Source organism: Dryobates pubescens, chromosome 11, assembly GCF_014839835.1.
Source record: "Dryobates pubescens isolate bDryPub1 chromosome 11, bDryPub1.pri, whole genome shotgun sequence".
NCBI lineage: Eukaryota > Metazoa > Chordata > Aves > Piciformes > Picidae > Dryobates > Dryobates pubescens.
In genome coordinates, this window is record NC_071622.1 from 26,375,807 (window position 1) to 26,397,008 (window position 21,202).

Below are 21,202 nucleotides of genomic sequence, written 5' to 3' on the forward strand. Positions count from 1 at the left end.
AGTGCAATAGTAGCAGCAGAGTACGCCCATCCCGGCGAGTTTTCGCGGGCTGTATGTGTCTAGGAGACGAACAAAACCAGCCCCAGCCGCCTGTTTGGATCTAATAATAGGCAGTGTACTCGGTTCGTTGGTCTGAGTGGCGTTATGCCATGGTCAGGAGTGGGAAGTGTTGAGGTTAGTAACTTAATAAAAGCTTGAGTTATGCAGGATAGATGAAACTGTGTGTAATACAGAAGGCCTTAATAGAAAGTTGTAGTTATGTACTAATATATAATTTGAATCATAATTCTTTTGTGGATTATAAAATTATTGCTACCTTCTTTTTCTCAAGGTCCAGAGCAGAACAGTCTTCACAAGATTTTTTTTTTCTAGTCACCTATGAAGCTCCTGAGTTTGAAGTTGCATTTCTGCAATGAAGAAAAGGAGACAGCTCGCTGCAAATTTGAAGGAAAAAGTTCATCTTGGCCATGAGAAAGATACTTCAGAACAAATTCTTGTAGTAGACTGTGCGCAAGAAATTGTCTCAAAGTCTGCAGAAATAGCCTCTGCAGATCAGCTTGAGTCTTCGCAAGAACTTTCACCATCATCAGAACAAAGAAAGCTCCTAAGCTCATTGCAGTATAACAAAAATCTGCTTAAATACCTAAATGATGACAGACAGAAGCATCCATCATTTTGTGATTTACTCATAATTGTAGAAGGAAAAGAATTCAGTGCTCACAAAGTTGTTGTGGCCGTTGGGAGTAGTTATTTCCATGCCTGCTTGAGCAAAAATCCAAGCACCGATGTTGTCACATTAGATCATGTAACTCATTCTGTCTTTCAGCATTTGCTTGAGTTTCTCTACACCTCTGAGTTCTTTGTATATAAAAATGAAATTCCATTAGTTCTGGAAGCAGCAAAATTTTTGGATATCATAGATGCAGTGAAGTTACTAAATAATGAAACTGTTTCTAACATACAGACTGATGTGGTAACTGATGTGCCTACACCTGTAGAAACACTCAATGAACTGACAGGCAAACTATTAAATAGTCACCAGTGTACTTTTTGTGGTCGAAGTTTCTGTTACAAGAAGGCCTTAGAGAATCATTTGGCTAAAGCCCACAGATCTCTTTCTCTGGAAAGAAAACATGGGTTAAAGATGGTTGAGAATGCTAACTTTTCCACTAGGCGTTCTACGAGAAATCGTAAATGTCCAGCTAAATTTGACAACAGTGACAATGAAAGTGGTGATGTCTCTGAAAGCAATTTGGAAAAAATCAGTTCTGACAAGGAAACATCTGACAGAAGTGAATTTGAAGACAGTGAAAGTGAATGCAATGCTGATGAAGAGGGACAGGAAGAGGAAATGTCAGGTGAAGATTCAGAGTCTGAAGAACAAAGTGAAAAAGAACAGAATGATACTGAAGAGGGTTCTGAGGCAGTTGATTCAGTGGGAAATATCCTTGAAGGCTTAGCTCCAGTCATCGTTCAGAGCAGCAGCAAAAAGCTACTGCAGTGTCCCAAGTGTGACAAAAAATTTGATCGAATAGGTAAGAGCAAGTTAGCTTGATCTCTGTCCTTTTTACCATATGGTGGTGCTGTTTGTATGGGAAATAAACTGAGCTTTTTCTCTGTCCTAGGGAGTGAAGATGAGAATTTCTGGATCATCTCACTGATCCAGTCTGCTGCTAATTTTTCAAAATGTGTTAACTTGTTCAGTCTGTGATGCTAAACAGTCTCAATAAATGAACCGAGTGCATTGTTTGAAAAATCTGCAAATACTAAGTTTATTTCTCTTTCACTGCTCTGGATTCTGGTTGTTAGCATGGTATGTAAAACTAGCCTTGAAAAAAGGAGGGAAATTTAGCAAGATATTACATGATGAATTATAGGGAGTCTGAGGCCTGTACTGGATTTTCTGCCAAATTAAGTAACAATGCTAATGACATTGCTATGGTAAAACAGCACCGTTGTCAAACAACCTGAAATTCTTCTGTATAATGCATGAATGCTTTGGACCTAGCCACTGACATCTACCCTGGTCTTACTGGTCTGTGGTTAGGACCAAGTAATACTTTGTCAGCTTAATCTGTTCTGTTAGGATCATTTATGTTACTGTCAAATCTACATGTGTAGACAGTTACTCGGGGTATCAGAAGAGTAGAAATTCCAATCATAAGCTGCCCATTACTTTCCTACTTTCCTCCTTACCCGCATTAAAAATAAATTACTACTGTACTCCAGAATTTTTGTGTTCTTTCAGCTGGAATAAATGCTAAATTATGATGTAAGGCACTGACCACATTTCAGTCATGGGAGTTTGGAATGAAACAGTTCCTTTCTTTAACTGCCCAAAGTATGATGCATATTCTTCAGAGACAGAAATATTATTTAGTACAAAGCAGAGAGGCTGCTTTTGACTTGAGGGAAGTAAATCCTCAGTGTATGATGGAGTTCTATCCTCAGGAAAAGACTCACAAACGCAAGGGAGAACTCCAAGCAGTGTGACAGAAATGAGACAGTATTTTTGTTTATGGTAGTATCTTGGGTCACAAATACAGATAATTTGCAATAGTCTGTATCATTCATTCTGTTATTTGAAAATACCTTAAAAATACCAAGTGTTGCGAGGTTGCTTGTTCCCTGTTCTGAAACAGTACTTCAGAATGTGTAATGAAAAAGTAGTAGCGCAACTTTAAGTAATTAAGAACTGGGTATGCCATAGGGTGGAGCAAGAAGGATGTGTAACCCTCACGCATTTGACAGGCTACAGAGCATTTTTATTCTTACTCTTTATCTGCAAAATAGTTAAGATGGAAGTGTTGGATGAAATGCATGTGATCACCCTGCAATTTTTGGTGGTGTAAATCAGCAGTAATCTTTAGATGTGTGTGGGAAGGTACTTAGATCTTGACCCCATTTGAGAGAGATACTGTGGCATATTAAGGGCACAGACCCCCACAAGATACCATAGAACAATCTCCAAATGTGTTTATTTTAGGTGATACCTGTTGCAGTTCATGCTAATAGATTGTTGTTATTATTGTTGTACAGGCAAATATGAGAGCCATACACGTGTACACACTGGGGAGAAGCCTTTTGAGTGTGACATATGTCATCAGCGCTATTCAACAAAGTCCAACCTGACAGTGCACAGAAAGAAACACTCTAGTGACACTGATTTTCATAAAAAGGAACACAAATGTCCCTACTGCAATAAACTGCATGCAAGCAGAAAGACTTTAGCGAAGCATGTCAAGAGGCAAGTATGAGCAAATTTGTCTAACGCTTTGGAAGAACTGGGGTTTTTCAGTTCAAAAGTGAAGACAAATGTATGTATGCACACAGCAAGTTCTGCATTATTTCTCTACCTGTTTTTTCAAATAAGTATTTTTTCAGAGAACAAGGGGGTTAGCAGTATCAACTAACCTGCTGTAAGGACTTACTAAATAGCGTTTCTGTGGGTATTCAGCAGTAGATTTTGGTTATAAATTTTAGGGTGCTCAGCTTAGCTAGCAGAGTCAATGAGAACACAACATTCTTAACAATTACCAGTGTTGCCTTGAATTTGGAGGCAGAATGAAATACCTGCTTTGGTTTAAAATGTTGATGCTACAGTGTTGATGATAGTAGGTGGAGAAATCATTTCCATGCAGATTCTTTTAGGTGAATAATTTGTCTGGTAGGTCTAATTGTAGTGTTATTTACATGATGCTATTTATTCCCTTTTTTAAAATTATCCATCAAGCATTAAGAGTTAAAAGTGTCCTTTGTCTTCCCAGTTGTTGTGTGAGATTCGACAGGTGTCTACACTGCTTTCTAGTTATTTCTTTCTTTAGAATGGCTTAATTAGCAGTATTCTGTTCTGCTGGTTTAGTGATGAAGTTTCATGACACATGAAGGATAGAAGTGCATATTTTAGTTTTTGGATGATCTTTGTCTTAGAAAGTTATAGCTACTTTCAGCTTCTGTCTTTCTCTTAGGTTTCATCCAGAGAATGTACAAGAATTTCTTTCAATCAAGAAGACAAAGAGTGAAGGTTGGAAATGTGATGTATGTAATACTTCAGTACTTTTGTTTTTTTTTCATGTGCATACTTTGTTTTGTGACTTGAATGCTTAAGTGAAAATACGGGGTTCTGTGAAATTTCAGTAAGCTTTGTGAGTGATAGTATAAGTTTCCTCTTTATGTGCTGTATGTACAGGTGACAAGGTAGATAATACCAGATTGAATTCTGAAATAGTTGAAGGCAGTGTTCTTTAATGTGATCAGTTATTACCATTGCTTAAGTACATCAGTTTGCAACTGATTAGACTTGAGTGTTATGAGTAATTTAAAAACAGCATTTGCTCTCCCATTAATTATGCTCATCAAACATTGACCATAAAGTATATATTTTGGAGGGCTCTCTCTGTAGAGAGGATAGTATATGTTAAATCCAAAAAACTTTATCATTTAGCTTTATGTGCAGAGTTGTGAATTTGTACTGAATTTAACTCTAAAATCATAGAATACTTTCCTTGATTTTCCAAAGAGAGATGTGTGAAACTACATCTACTGTAAAAATGAGTTTGTGGAATTCACATGCTCTATTTGGCTGCTGCCATAGGCGCAATAGCACAACATTGTTGATTTCTTGGAAAGTGCTCTTAGCTGATGAATGATTTCCTAAAATCAGCTTCATGGTTTGTTTGTTTTGGCTTGAAAATGTTAAGTTTCTATTAATAACAGGTTATTTTTAAAGTGAGCTGCTGCTATTCTACAGTCCACATGCACTGAAAATGAACTGTAATTGAAAGCAAGGGTAGAAGTTCAGCTTCTGTAATAGCTGGAGAATGACAGAACCCATAGAAGCTGTGACTTTGTTTTCAGGTTTACTGTTTTCTGAGGGTGGAGATGCCACAAATAGAAGCTTCAGGGTTTCTTCAGGTTGTTGTATGCCTTAGTACATGTGTGAGCAGCAGGGTTTGGTGACCATACTTTAATTCTTGAAAAATACGAGCAAATTCACAGAAACAGTAGAGTATTAATCATGGAATCACAGGGGTTGGAAAGGACCTCGAAAGATCGTGTAGTCCAACCCCTCTGCCAAAGGAAGATCATCTAAAGTAGGTCACACAGGAGCACATCCAGGCAGGTTTTGAATGTCTCTAGAGAAGGAGACTCCACAACCTCTCTGGGCAGCCCCCTTGTCCTGTCATTCACATCACTGAGAAGAGCCTGGCTCTGTCCTCCTGACACCCACCTTTCACACATTTATAAACATTAATGAGGTCATCCCTCAGTCTCCTCCAAGCTAGAGCTCCAGCTCCCTCAGCCTTTCCTCTTTACTATTAAGACAAGCAAGAAGGCTGTTACACTTTTTACACTTCCTTACACTTTAATGAGTTTTTAAACAAATCTGTTAATTCCGATTGCTGATTTGGGAGAAAATGCTCTGAGAAAATGCATGATGTAGTGCATGGGAATTAGATAGTATTAAACGCAGCTACTATAAACAATGGCAACAGTTTCACAGTGAAATCAGTGAACACCTTGTTGATTTATATTGAAGAACAGGACTCGGATATTAAATTGTAATACCTAGTTTAAATGCCTAAATTCGAGCTGTGGCTTCAATTCTGTGATTGAACTGCATGCTTACTTTAATGACTGCTAATTCTTGTACATTCAGGTTTTTATTAATCTGAAAGAAATTCTTAAAGGCTCACAGTTTTAACGTTATGAAAGTTCTGTAACTCTAAAGTATATTTTACGTTACATTTCTTTGTTGTTATTGGAATTTCCTCTTTAATACGTGCTGTTAGAGAATTTCCCAGAGGAAATAAAGGAACAGGAATGACTCTAAATCTGCAGTAATGTATATTACAGCAGCTTTTATCTCAGTCCAACTGAGCTTATTTCATCATCCAAAACCAAGCCAAAGCTATTTATTGGGCTGTTTTCTGCTGAGTTACTATGTTGAGACCTGATAAGTGCTGGAGTGAGTAGTAAGAAAATGGGAGGAGTGTTTAACTGTATGCAGGAGTTGCCAGTGGTTGGCCATGAGCTGCCATCCTGATTTATGTAGTGCAGTTGGGTTTTTTATAGAAGGCAAGGCTTTAAAAGTTGGGATAGAGTGTGCTTTTCAGTATTAGCTGTTTAATCTTATGTTGCTGCAGAACAGAAGAGCTAAACAGAGTTTCTGAATAGGAAAAAAAAAATCTTCTAGCAGATGTGTTTTTGACAGTGTGTATTATTGTTTTAGATCTGTAATAAATTCTTCACCCGAAGACTTCATTTAGAAGAGCATATGATCCTTCACTCTCAGAATAAACCTTTTAAGTGTACCTACTGTGAAGAGCACTTTAAATCCCGATTTGCAAGGCTGAAACATCAAGAAAAATTCCATCTCGGTATAGAAACCTCCCTCTGACATGTAAAGAATAGATTTAAAGTAAAACCTTCCTCCACCTTTGTATGTTCTTATCAATCTGGTTTTCACCCCACTTCCTTTTCCAGGTCTCTCCAGTTTTGTGGGGGAGGTTTGTTAGTTGGTTGGTTCTTTTGTTGGCTGTTGTTTTTTGTTTGTTTTTTTTAATTTCTGTTCAAGTGTCTTCTGGGGGTACTACATTGTGCCTAGATAAATGCAAAATTTTGGGTGGGAAGAAGAATTAATCAGTTTTGGTTTAAAGATGTGTTTTAAAAGCATTAAATTGGTTCGCAGCTATGGAGTCAGATTCTTCCTGAAGTTTTTCCAAAGACCTTTTGCTTTCATCCTGAAGTATTCCAAATACTTTTATTGCTACTAATTATTTCTACCAGGTAGGAAAGAGTTTGGTGGTAGCAGTGGGAATTTGTTTTTTTCAAACAGTCTTAAGTGGGCTTAATTACTTTTGACTATTAATTCTAAATTTTTGCTCTACAATCATGAAACTTGTGAAAATACTAGGTGTGAGAAAAAACTTAGCTGAACAGAAAGTGCACAGGTTAAAGTATGCTGACCATGGTAAACATTTGTCAGACAAAACTTTTGCTCTGTAAATTGAACTGAATTTTCACAACAAGCTGATCTGGTCCTCTTGACAGTGAATAATGCTCTGTGTGTTATCTCCTTGTAGGGCCTTTCCCTTGTGATATTTGTGGCCGCCAGTTTAACGATACAGGAAATCTGAAGCGCCACATAGAATGTACTCATGGAGGAAAGAGAAAGTGGACATGCTTCATCTGTGGAAAATCTGTTAGGGAACGGTAAGGAGTTCTGAGACTACTTGAACTGCAGAACAGAGAAATATATAGTGTGCTGTGTTTGATTTTGCATATGTTTTAGCTTTGAGTTTTTAACATTAATTAAACCATTTCAGAGATAGGATGAGGGGCAGTGGCTCAAACTAGAGAAGAGCAGATTTAGATTGGATGTTAGGAACAGGTTCTTTACCAAGAGGGTAGTGGAACATTGGACCATTTCAGAGATAGGATGAGGGGCAGTGGCTCAAACTAGAGAAGAGCAGATTTAGATTGGATGTTAGGAACAGGTTCTTTACCAAGAGGGTAGTGGAAGACTGGAACAGGTTGCCCAGGGAAGTGGTTGGGGCCCCATCCCTGAAGATGTTCAAAGTGAGGCTTGACAGGGCTCTGGGCAGCCAGATCTAGTTGAGGATGCACCTGCTTATTGGGGAGGGGGTTGGACTGGATGACCATTGGAAGTCCCTTCCAACCCAGACCATTCTATGATTCTGTGATTAAAAGGTAGCGTCAGGGACACAGGTAGCATATGATTTTTCTGATGACCTCTAAAATTAAGGGTGATAACTGTAGGTAATGAGTTATGAAGCAAAACTATATTAAGGAGGTCATACCATTAATTCACTTCACTTGCGATTCCTGTGTTGTGCAAAAACATCCTGCGGGAAAAACTAAGAAGAAATTTGACTTCTGCAGACACAGTTTCACAGAAGATGGAGTAATCCTCTACTACAATTCTATGATCTGCCTTTCCTGCTGCTTTTCAAAGTGGAGGAAAAAATTGTTAATTTAGTACTTTGAAAAGGGAAAGCTCTAAAAGTTAGCTTATAAATTCTAGTATATAGAAAAAGAACATGGAAAAGCTATGAGAATAAGATCCCACCCCTCACCATTTCTATTCTATGCATATGAGGGGAAAAAATACGGCCTTTTTAACTGTTGCTTACATGGCTAAAGTGCAGCTGTCTCACATTGCTCTATAAAGAACGTCTTCTAAGTTTTCCACATTGCAAAGAATTTTCCATTTAGTTCACACATTTCTTAGCTGTGTATGCAGTAAATTTTATTCTCATGCCTTTACTTGAGAGGAATTTTCACCTGCATGTGTTTTTTCCTATAATTGAAAAAGTGATAGTAAAAGTAGACTTTCATATGTGTATGTAGATGTGTATAAATACATACATATTTTAAAATAAGCTCTCTCATGAGTTAACATCTGTGATCTAGATATCTTTTAAGTATGACTTTAAAGTTCTGGTTTAGATATACATACAGGAACAAGGACATTATTACTCAGAAATAGTGTAAAATTTGATGGTTTCTTTGCTGTATCTTGTTCAAATGTTTGTTTGGAACAATGTTTTGTTCCTTGGTGTGTATTGTTTCTCATTCCAGGTCATTCAGTAAGTAGTGGATTGACAAACTGCCTTTGAATGTATGTGTATGTGGGTGTATCTGAATAAACTGATGCGGTTACTTGGATATACTGTGATCCATCAGAGAGAAGGAAATTGAGACTATAATAGTTTGCTTCAGTTTAAAATCACAGTAACATTGCTCAAAATTATATTTTGCTGCCTTTGTCAAACAGAACAACTTTGAAAGAACATCTGAGAATTCACAGTGGAGAGAAGCCTCATCTTTGCAGTATTTGTGGGCAGAGTTTTCGTCATGGAAGCTCTTACAGGTACAGATTTTTGTGAATTAAGTTAGTAAATAGTCTTGTTTGTGATATACATGCATACTGTTAGCAACATCATTCTTTGTAATGCATGTGTTTGGATTTATTCACTCTGAAAGCGTCAGTGAATGCTTTAATGCTTAATTATTGAAAATATATTAATAAACTGTGAGAAGACATTTAAACACAGAATCCCATACAAACATTATGCCAAAATTAACTTTCTTACATATCTAAAACTTCTAAGTCTTTGCTATTCAAATAGAAAACAAGCAGAGGAATAAAGTGTCCTCATAAATTTATGTCAAATATGAGAGTTTAGCTCTGCTCTCTCTAGCTTTCCAAGATCAGTTTAAGCATACCTCGACTGCAGGTTGTTTCCTGGTATTTGTGTGACTGTGTTTCTGTATTTTGCATGGTATTAGCAGTGCAGAGTATGCTAACAAAATGGCATTTTATGGTTATGACTATAAATGTGCAGACTTCATCTAAGAGTCCATCATGATGACAAGAGATACGAATGTGAAGAATGTGGGAAAACATTTATTCGGCATGACCATCTGACAAAACACAAAAAAATACACTCAGGTAGGCAACTCCTTTGAAAATTGGCTTCAAAATGACTGTTTTGAAATAACATCAAATAAAAAAAATTAATGATGGAATTTTTTTCAGTACCTAAAATGTTTTGGGCCTGATAAAAGTTCTTCTCGCTATTTTTAATGTCTACTACAGTCAGTAAATCTTAACATGTTTTTAAGTTTTAATAGCCAGGTGTTTCCTCCATGTTAACATAAAAAGCTGAGGGACAGTCAAAACATGTAACAGTGAATTGCTTTAAAATTAACAGAATAAAGCAAAAGTGAAAAGGAGGATTTTTCCAATGAGTTCAGATTTCTTTTTTTTAATAGCAATTGTGTGCAACATTATTACCACAACACCGAGGAAGCTGTTACAGTCTCTGTCAAAGTTTGTACACTGATCACTTTAATGTAAGAACATCAAAGAGGGGTTTCTGAAGTCTCTGTTATGTGGAAGAGAGATGGAAGGAAGGTGGTGGGAGTTAACCCTGAGAACAGCCAAATGGGGATGATCAGGAAGAAAAAGAAAAGAATCCAAAATGTTATGTATAGGAAGAATGAAAATGTAATAGGGACTTCTCCTTTTCCAGAACAGGTGCCAAAGGGAATGTGGTCTTCTACAAAACAAAATGCTTTCTAGGCATCATGAAACTATGAAAGTGATCAGAGTCTAAACTTTCTGAGCCTTTATTTTGAAGGACAGCTTCTTTTTTGGTGTTTGAAATCATAATGCCTGCTATAAAACAAAGAAATCTTTGAAAAGTCAAGTACACACAGACAAAAAAATCCTCTTTTCTACTCTATTTGCTTTTCCCCCTCTAGAAAGTTACATTCTTTGACTGTCCACAGTCTTACAGAAGAAATATTGTGCCACTTTGTGGAAGAACTCAAGATGGCTAAAAAGAATCAGGATACTTTTAAACAGCAGCATAAAAGAAAAAGGTAACTATGTATGTCAGGATAACTAAAAAGATAAATACTGTGAGGTAATTTTAAGTTCTAAAAATTGGTAGCAGAAAATAATTGGTATTTTAAAATCAATTTCTCTTTAAATCTCCTGAATTATAGAAGATCCCACATTTTGAGTCATAAAAATGCAAGAGCAGACTCTTAGTCATTCAGTTGTACTTGTCATGCAGTAACTTATGAATGGAAATTTCTTTGTAGAAATACTAAACATTTGGTATTAATCATATATAACAAGTGGTAAAATCCTTACCTTGGTAGAACAAACCTACTCCCTGAATTTTGTTCTTCACTAACGGAATCATTCTCTAAGATAAGGAAGAGCTTGATTGGCTGGACTTTGAACATGGATCTCCTATATGGTTAACAATTACAGCTCTTAGACATTTAATAAGTTCCATAAGAATAAACCCAAATGTATTGAATTTTGCCCTTGCAGGTGAAAAAGCACATCAGTGTGAGGAATGTGGAAAATGTTTTGGCCGTAGAGATCACCTTACTGTTCATTATAAAAGCGTTCATCTAGGAGAAAAAGTTTGGCAGAAGTGAGTGTGGACTTTTTATAACTGTGTGTAAATACATTTGTACTGTAACTGATTTTATTGAGACAATCATGTTTGTGCAGAATTCTAGTACTCTGTTTGTCATGCCTGTTTCCTTAGTCTTGATACAGAGATACGACGGTTTGAAGTGGGTGTCAGAAAAGTACCCTAAGTAAGATGTACTATAATTAGGTAAATTAATAAAGTTTGAAATTTTTATCTGTCACTCAGCTATCTCAGTGTTGTTCTAAATGGATGGTTTGGTGTAATATTGTTATTGCCGCCTTTTAAGACTGAGTTAAACATGATTTAAGCACTGTGAGAACTATCCTACACCTAGTTATTTTCTAATCTGCTGATAGCAGATTAGTGGTGCTGAAAACTTTGGAACTTCAGTTATGTCTATAAATTGAAAACTAAATAGGGTTTTTACATTCTTGAGCTCCAAAAGTGAGCCTTTCAGTGATTTCAAATAGACTGAGATCATTCAAAGGATGTGTTTTAACTGCTTGTACTTGTTAGCATTGTGTAGAAATCACCATAGAAAGTGTTGGAAGTGTAGTACTCTGCTTACTCTGTCTTTTCTTGGTAGCCAATAGCCTAAACCATTCTTAGGGCATGATTCTGCCAAAGGGAAAGCCTCTCGTGGATGTTGGGCAAAAACTGTTAGGGATATTTTTGGGGTCAGAAAAAAAGTTTCTGTGGCTTTTGCTCTTTGTGCCAATCCCAGCAAAGAATAAGATTGGATGTTGAAAAGTATTTGATTGACTTTATTGGTATTGGATGCCAGGAGATATGAACATTAGTGATGAGATTTGGAAACTTTGGTATTCAGCTATTTTGCATTTAAAAGATTATAGAAAGGACTGTGCACGTAGCATTATTCTCATTCTGTTCTTTAAAAAAAAAATATCTAATACAAGATTTCTTTTTTTTTCTTTAAAGATACAAAGCAACATTTCACCAGTGTGAAGTCTGTAAGAAAGTTTTTAAAGGGAAATCAAGTTTGGAAATGCATTTTAGGACACATTCAGGTAAAAACAATAAACTGCAACAAACCCATAAAACACATAGGAATGTATTTTTATGTATCAACATACTGATGGAATTATTTAATTCATTATGCTTGCTGAGCATTCAAGGCAAGAGTAGCAGGAAGCAACGGAACTTTATTCTTTCATGTATGTTGGTTATTCCTGAATCCTAGCTGCTGAATGTATCAGTTGAAATACTGATAATCCTCAACGCAGGTTTGTGATATGCCCTCTACACCTCTTTCTTTAGTTTACTGGTGTGTGTTCTTGCCAATTTTTCCCAGACTTTTTAATCATTTTTGTGGTCACAGTATCACAGTATAACTAAGGTTGGAAGAGACCCCAAGGATCATCAAGTCCAACCTGTCCCAACGGACCTCACAACTAGACCATGGCACCAAGTGCCATGTCCAATCTCCCCTTGAACACCTCCAGGGATGGCGACTCCACCACCTCCCTGGGCAGCCCATTCCAATGACGAACGACTCGCTCAGTGAAGAACTTTTTCCTCACCTCGAGTCTAAACCTCCCCTGGCACAGCTTGAGACTGTGTCCCCTTGTTCTGGTGCTGGTTGCCTGGGAGAAGAGACCAACCCCTTCCTGTCTACAACCACCTTTCAGGTAGTTGTAGAGGGCAATGAGGTCACCCCATAGAGTACTACATGTGGAGTGGTGATTTAAACAAGGATTTGAAATCCCTTTGGAAAGGTTTATGTCTTTTTTTTTTTTTTTTATCTGCCTTACATTCAGGAAAATCATTGTCCTTCTGAAGTGTGTAGAAGTACAAACTGAGGTCATTTAATACCAGTATCATCACAATTTGAAGACTGATTTGCCTTTTTTAAATAATGTTTTTATATTCTGTTTGTGTATACCTGACAGAAATCCCAAGTATTGAAAGAAATCTGTATAAGGAGAAGGGCATGTTAATAACAGCTTCTTAACAAACTGCTAAGCACCTTTGATTCCAAACTGGATGTTAAGCCTATGCTCTGTGTTTACAGTAAAATTGTTTTATGCTAGGTATTTATGCCATAATCTATGTATGTATTTTCATTCTTATGTGTGTCGTGGTGTTACTCAGAATTAACTAATTCTTACTTCTTTGTCATAACAGGTGAGAAACCCTACAAATGTCAAATCTGTAATCAGTGCTTTAGAATTAAGAAGACATTAACAAAACACATGGTTATTCATTCAGATGCTCGACCTTTTAATTGCCATCACTGCAATGCAACATTTAAACGAAAAGATAAGCTGAAATACCATATTGATCATGTTCATGGCTCAAAGGCTGCAGAAGAGGCATTGACATCATCCTCAGAGGAAAAGCTAGTGTCCTTGCCAGTGCAGTACACCTCTGATGACAAAGTCTACCAAACTGAGGCTAAACAGTATGTGGAACAGTCCAAAGCGTATCAATCAGAAGACAAAACTTTGCTCCCAAATGTATCTCCAGAGGTATGTGTGCCTGTGACTCTGGTTCCAGTTCAAATGCCTGATCCACAAGCTGATCTCGTCCAGCATACTGCACAGTCACACGGCATGCTGCCTCCACAGCCTGAGCAGACCGATTATCAGCGAGCCACAGATCTGGCATTTCTAGAGAAATACACTCTTACTCCACAACCTGCAAATCTTGTTCATCCTGTAAGGCCTGAGCAAATGCTGGATCCTAGAGACCAGTCATATCTTGGAACTTTACTGGGGCTAGATACAGCTCCTGCTGTCCAGAATATTTCAAACAATGAACATTCATGATCAGACCATAACATTCCACCTAATTTGCTAAGCCATTAGCCATCAGAAGGCTGATATGGCAATTAAGATTTATATTTTCTATTTTATTTGGACTCATGAGTCTTCTGCATAGTTTTGGATACACAGGTTTGTTTACATAATATTTGAACATTTAGGCACATTTTGATGCATATCGGAAGAGTGTTTCTTGTGATTTTAAAGAGTTTTTTAAAATCTTATAGACAGTCTTTTAAAAACTATGCTCTGAAATGTCTTATAAGGATAGTGGCTGAAAAATGTAATTACATATCTGACTATTAATTTAAAAAGTATTGTTTGCCTTTCTGCATCTCACTTTGAGTTAATATTTTAAGTGTGAAAGAAAGCATTCTGGAAGAATAATAAGGACTATATCAAATTCCTTAAAAGCTGTAAGTAAGGACAGGCAGGGGTATTTGAAAACTTTCAATTATGTTTCACACAAAATACAGTTTTAGGAATATTTGGGGGGGTTTAAAAGTGTGCCAGACTCTGGAGCTTAGTCAGTGAACACAGGAACTAAATTCTTCAGAAAAGTGATTGAGACATTTTATGAACATGCTAAACAGGGAGTTTGATGATCCTCCTGCCTGACTTTAGCTTCTCAATTCTTCCATGATCTCTAACATTGAATTATGTCAGAAGATTTAGACAGTGGTTTTGTTGTAATTTACTACAGTTAGTCCTATATCATTTTAATATGCATTTTTTTCTTGATTTTTTTTTTTTGCAGTCTTGATTGTCTCCTAAAGTGTTCCCCACAGTCTTAACTTAGAAAGAAGTGGGGGTATTTGCAAGGTTGTTTTAATTTATCCACAGTTGTAAAGGATTGGCACAAGTTACACCAGGGTCCCACATTAGCATGCCCATTTTCAGGTAATCTGTGATAGAGAAGAAATTTAAAAACTATTATTTCCAGAACAGTTCTCAACTTCTATTTAAAAAAAAAAAAAAAAAGGGGAAATAATAATTATAAATCTTTGTGAGTTGCTAGTGAAATCGTTTTGGTTTTCGCTTCCATGTGCTGTGTTATAAAACAAACTCGAACTCTGTAGAGTATTTTATGTTTTGAATTATTTATAGCCTTTTGTCTGCTAGACATAAGGGTTTTTTTTCCAAAAGAACCATTCTGAGGTACAAGTCTAGTGTAACTCACTGTGACATCTACTACAATTCAACCTCATCAAGCTTTTCAATTTTAAGCCTACTTTACAAATAATTGTTCTGTGTTTATTTGGTGAATATTATGCCAAAGAAAGTATCTGAAATAATTTTATAATCTTTACTATTCCTCAGAAGATTACATAATAAGGCAAACTCTTGCCCAGTTTTCCCTATTCTTAAATTATTACCTTAAAGAAACTTTAAAATGGGAAACTGGTTGTCTGTGTATTGTTATAACTGTTAGATTTATCCAATGACATGAGCACAAGCAATATATGGTGAAAAGCTCTATTATTGCAGTTCTATAAACTTTTGAGCCACACCAATCATTTAAACTCCTACTCAGATACTTTGGTGTTAGATTCAGTTAATCTCCATCTACTTCAGTGCTAAGCAGTTTGCAGGACAGGGGCCAGAGTTGCCTGAATGTTCATATTTTGAAGCTTGCATCCTAATGGATTCTTAACCTAAACACACCAAAGATTTCTGTTGGCTGTTAAATAGTGGCAGTTATAGAATTTTAAGTGTTATCAATATTTAAGTAGGACTTAGCCAAAGAAGCACAAGAGAAGTCCTAACTTTAAAAGTCCAGTTTCTAAAACAGGGCTACATATGTTTAACTGTTCTATGTTTGTATCTCTAAAGTAAAATTTAGAGCTGTGCTCTGGGAATGTTCAGACTGACATGCTGTAAATATATCTGGTAAGAAGCTGAATACTAGCAATTATACAGCAATAATGAGGCCATTGAATGCTACCTTCTGAAAGGACACTATCAAGTACTCCCTGTTTTCTAACTCCACCTTCCTCTCTGTTTCTGTCATTTACACTCCATGGCTTGAAAACAGCTCTTTTATGTGTAGTTTTTCAAGTGAACCTGTATGTGTCATATTTATACAAGCACACATGGACATTGAACATGGTTTCTAGCACTTGTAATTATACTTTTGAAAATAACCCAACATCAATGGTGTCAGTGCAGTTCTCAGACTAAAAAGTCTAACTCTGTTATGTCTTGTGTTTTCTGTTCTCCAATAGAAAAGTATTGTAGGATTTTGACAAACCAGTGGCTTAAAAGTAGTTGGCAAGTAATACTTTCTTTTCAAGTCCAGTCTTTTCAGAAGGCACTCTAGGAAAATACTAAGTTGGAATTTGGAGCATATTTACTTGATAATGTCCTTTTAAAAATTCTCTCATGATTGTGCCTTTTATATATATTCTGAATAATGGCTTTGTCTCTAGTTCAGTTGGTTATTCAGAAAACAGTAAGGTCAGTATCTTCCAAAGGGCTTCATGTTTTTGGGTGCCCAACAAAAAAGAGAATATGAAAGGACTTGTTTTTCAGAAAAATGAGTGCTATCTGTGCTGTTTGGGTGACCAGAATTATTAGTCATTCCTGGAATAAATGACCTACTTAGTTCTTTGGCATTCTTTTCTTTGCAGATAACCCTACTAGTTAGTGTTTTTTACCTGCTGGTCAGGCTGGATCATTGCCAGTTGACAGTGAAAGAAAATAGGAAAGCTTAAGTGCTGCATACATAGTTTTTATTTTTTTAATATCATGAGTTATAATTGTTATGGCTTTACATCTATTTAAAATTCATATATGAGCAAAGTAAATTTTCATGGACTAGTACTTCATTTGGTAGGTGGAAGTAGCAGGTCTCTGCTTGATGGAGGACAGTTCCTCTTAAAAGGACTGGAGCTGAAGGACAGAGATTTGTACTTCGTAGCTGTATGAGTTGAAAGTCCTTAGGTGTCTGATACCTCCATTTTAATATGTATATGTGCTCATCCAAGAGTGCATGTCCTGTTGATCTGGAGGGTGCTTTTATAATAAAGGCTGTGTTTTATCTGGCAGTCATTGACTCAATTGACCCTTTGTTGCCAAAGAAGGAAGAAGCAGGTCTCAAAAATATCTCTAAAGAATGATCAGTGGCACATTGCAAAAATTTGGTCTTTTCCATGTACTGGCCTTTGGGGAGGAGTGGAGTCTGTGTTGATACTCTAAACTGCTCTGTGGTTCTGAGAACTTACTGCGCTCATCCTCTTTAAACATTTTTGCTAAACCGGTTTCTGGATGTTGACTAGGTTACTGCCCTTAAAGTGGATGGTTTATTTTATTTTATTTATTTATATTGGTATTTCCTCTTTGAGCACTGACACTTTTCCTACAGAGGTGAGGCTCTTGTGGGCTCTTTTTATGCTGATGTTGTGGTTCAGGCCTAGCTTGCAGCCAAGCCCCATGAAGGTGTTTACACAACTGCTCCACCTCCCTTCCCCCTTTCCCCAGTGGAGTGGGAAGAATTGGGAGAAAAAAGCAAAAGCCTGTGGTTCGAGATAAAGAGAGTTTAATAGAACAGTACAAAGAGATACACCATCTGTCTGGCCCTGGATCCCATAGAAAAGTTGCCCAAGTCCTAGCCAGCCCTTCCCTTATATAGCTGGCATGATGTCAGTATGGTGTTGAATACCCATTGGTGGGTTCTGCTGGCTGTCTTGGCTGTGTCCCCTCCCATCTTCTTGTGAAGGGAAGAAAATCAAAACCATAACCCCTATCCTAGCTGAATCCCAGACATCATCCACTTCTTATTCTCTACTATCTACGTTCTGCCCAACAGAGTTTTTAATCAATTAACATCATATGATTCAAGTACTGGCTGTTTTCACCCCAAAATATATTGCCTTGCTGTACACAATTGACTTTTCCATCCTTCTGCATCATTGTCTGACTGTATTCTTCGTGGGGCGCCCAGGATGGTGTTCCAGGTGGTGGGATGGGGCACTGGATATGTTTCCAGCCATTCAGTGATTGCTTCCTCCATGGTGAGTGCATGGTGTTTGCCGTGGCAGGTTTGTGGGAGTGTGATACAACCAGTCTGCCAGGCTTGCCCATATTTGTATTTCAGCCATCACTATACCACAGGGGCTTCAAATGCTTAGATTGCTTGCTTGCAGCTCATCTCACATTCATGGGTAACCTGCACAATCATGTCTATGGTTGAGTCCACCCCTTGGTCTTGCCCATCTATATGTCGCATCTCTTCCTTGATGCCCCCTTATGTTGCCAGTCTAGAACCACCTGAGCCACTTCAATCTTAGCAGCTTGATTGACTTGCTTGTTGCTCTGACATCCTTCAGTGGCCCAGCTCTTGGGTACATGGGCATGACATATAGAATAGAATAGAATAGACCAGGTTGGAAGAGACCCTCAAGATCGTCATGTCCAACCTATCATCCAACACCACCTAATCAACTAAACCATGCAACTAAGCACCCTATCAAGTCTCCTCCTGAATACCTCCAGTAATGGCAACTCCACCACGTCCTCGGGCAGCCTGTTCCAATGGGCAATCACATACTTTCATCATAAAATCACAGAATTGTTTCTGTTGGAAAAGACCTCTCAGATTGAGTCCAAAGATATCATTCACCATTAGGCTTTCTACCTGAGCAGCAGTATCTTGTCATAATTCAGCAGCCTGGATGGGTTTACCTCTGTGCTGCCAGTTGCTTTCCCTCCATTGCTGCAGCTACTCTCCACAGTGCATTTGCCAGCACCCATGAGTCTGTAGAGAGATCGAGCACACTCCACCTTTCTTGCTCAGCAGTATCTAAACCTTTTCCATCAGCAGCTTTGGCAACCCATCACATGGGACTCCACACAGCAGACTTCCACCTTCAGTGGAAGGACCCATCAATGAACAGGGCATATTGCTTCTCATTATCTGGCAGTTTGTTATATGGCGACATCCCAAAATCTTTACCTTCTGGACAGTTTGCAATTAGCTTCCAGGATTTTGGGGCAGCAAGGGCTAGCTGTTTAAACCCATTGCTTTATCATGTGGCATTGGTTGTGTGATGGCTAGAGGAGACCCTTCTTTTGAATATCCATCCCAGCGCGGGCAGAATGCCAGGAGGAGCTGTGCTTTCACTATCAACCGCTTCTGAGACAGCTTGAGCTCCTTTACATGCTGTCAATATCTCCTTTTCAGTTGGGAGTGTAGTTGGCCTCAGCATCCCTGACTCCAAAGTCCTAGTGGTTGGCCTCAGGTCTCCCCCGATGCTCTGTCAGAGGCACTAGGTAGGACCATTCATACCTGCTGCAGTGTAGAATATGTTTTTAATATCTTGTTCTGTTCAGATTGGCCCCAGGGGTGCTTGCTTGGGTGGCACATCTTTCTTGAAGAAGTACCTATCCCTAACACCTGCCAGGAGTCACTTCTAGAGGCTGAGGATTTGTGCCTATTTTCCAATTACTTTGTCAATCCCCCTTCACTAGACAGCGATCCCAGCTGCTTGGCTTCATGCCCTTTCATTCCAAACCCAGCAGTGGAGCAGCCAGGTGATGGTGGCCAAAGGCCAAAATCCTTTCACATGTCTTGCAGTAGCTCACTCGGGGATAAAGACTGGATGATTACCTCTGGCTCTTCTTCCTGTCCTCATGATGACGTGGGTTCATTGTCAGCCCTATTGAAACAAACTAATTTTTTTGTGTATTTTCTGTACTGGGGCAACTGATAACCAGCACAGGCTGGCTCTATGGTGTAGCTGCAGCCCCTGCTATTTGATATTTGAGTAGCTGAAGTGGCTGTGAGTCTGCCTTTAGGCCCAGAGACCTCCTCTTCCTGTGGAGAGCACTGAGCAGCGATGAGAAGGGCTCCATAGGCATGGGTCCATTGGCTGGTTCAGCTGGCTGCCTTGGCTATGTCCCCTTCCAGCTTCTTGTGAGGGGAAAAATAGAATACATAGAATAAACCAGGTTGGAAGAGACCTTCAAGATCATCGCGTCCAACCCATCAACCAATCCAACACCACCCAAACAACTAACCCACGGCACCAAGCACCCCATCAAGTCTTCTCCTGAAAACCACCAGTGATGGCGACTCCACCACCTCCCCAGGCAGCCCATTCCAATGGGCAATCACTCTTTCTGTATAGAACTTTTTCCTAACATCCAGCCTGAACCTCCCCTGGCGCAGCCTGAGACTGTGTCCTCTTGTTCTGGTACTGGCTGCCTGGGAGAAGAGACCAACATCCGTCTGTCTACAACCTCCCTTCAGGTAGTTGTAGACAGCAAGAAGGTCACCCCTGAGTCTCTTCTTCTCCAGGCTAAGCAACCCAGCTCCCTCAGCCTCTCCTCATAGGGCTTATGTTCCAAACCCCTCACCAACTTTGTTGCTCTTCTCTGGACTCGTTCCAGCAAGTCAACATCCTTCCTAAACTGCGGGGCCCAGAACTGGACACAGTACTCGAGGTGCAGCCTAACCAGGGCAGTGTACAGGGGCAGAATGACCTCCCTGCTCCTGAACCAACGAACCAAAATCTTAACCCTATCCTAGTTAAACCCTGGACAGATGAACATCAGTAAGCTTCTGTAAGACTATGGCTTCCTTAAAATAGTGCTACTTTATAAAGTCTTGGTTATAATTTGAGTAGTGATTTTTTAAAGATGGGTTATGCCAGAATACAATTGACTAGAGATGTATTTGGTAGCATCAGAGAGCTAAGCTTATTTCACTAGTAACTAATACTAACACTCCTTCAAAAGAATAGCCTCATGGTGTGCTTGATCAAACAATTAAAAAAAAAAAAAGTGAAATTGTTCTATGTTGAGCATACATGCATAAAAGTGATCCAGATTGCACATTCCCCATATGACTGAAACGAGGGAAATAGAGTGCATTTTCCTGTGGGTCCTTGTGACTGCTGTCAGCTGTGATCTTCTATAATATCAGCTGGCAGTGATTTGATGGTTCAGCATATGCATGGAGGAATGACACTAGCAGAACTTAATGCAGGACAGTCACTTTGATTAAGACACTTTCATTAAGCATCTTTTCCATGGTTCACAAGAAATGTTTTGGTTTAAAAGGATCAGATGGAGTAAAGGTAACCATGGCAACTTCTTTTTTTTTTTTTTTTAATGTCCCATAAACATTTCAATCAAGTTTAAATGTTTGTCCTTTTATATGGAAGAATAAGGTTAAATAAACCCAATATTTTGTCACTGGTATATGAGATAATACGTTTTAAATGTAATCTGTATAGGCTGATATTTTAGATGGAAGTCTTTAAAGTTGTCTTTTTCGGGGAAATTCTTCACTGTAAGGAAAAGTTAGGAAGTGCACTGTAAATGTGGAAGTACTGAGTCTTATGTGTAATTTTATTTGTTATGGAAAAGTAAAGGTCTTTTGTCTTAACATTGCTTGCTTCACAAGGCTTCTTGCAGGGGAACTCATGCTCG

At 38.3% G+C, this 21,202-nt stretch overlaps 1 protein-coding gene across 1 annotated transcript; it reads left to right on the top strand.

Annotated features, from left to right (window-relative positions):
• The first annotated feature begins 336 nt into the window (after positions 1–336).
• ZBTB41 (zinc finger and BTB domain containing 41) lies at positions 337–14,498 on the top strand. Its single transcript, XM_009904338.2, has 10 exons — positions 337–1,535; positions 3,040–3,247; positions 3,969–4,038; positions 6,233–6,380; positions 7,086–7,215; positions 8,801–8,896; positions 9,372–9,478; positions 10,877–10,982; positions 11,925–12,013; positions 13,131–14,498. The coding sequence occupies exons 1-10, from the start codon at positions 413–415 to the stop codon at positions 13,772–13,774; spliced, it is 2,721 nt and encodes a 906-aa protein (XP_009902640.1). The 5' UTR covers positions 337–412; the 3' UTR covers positions 13,775–14,498.
• Positions 14,499–21,202: the final 6,704 nt, after the last annotated feature.

What these genes read in the sequence shown, in the direction of transcription:
- ZBTB41 (XM_009904338.2), top strand. Translation starts at nt 413, where the DNA reads ATGAAGAAAAGGAGACAGCTCGCTGCAAATTTGAAGGAAAAAGTTCAT. An exon ending in TTAGCGAAGCATGTCAAGAG is followed by an intron (nt 3,248 to 3,968) that starts GCAAGTATGAGC and finishes TCTTTCTCTTAG; the next exon opens with GTTTCATCCAGAGAATGTAC. An exon ending in ACACAAAAAAATACACTCAG is followed by an intron (nt 9,479 to 10,876) that starts GTAGGCAACTCC and finishes TTGCCCTTGCAG; the next exon opens with GTGAAAAAGCACATCAGTGT.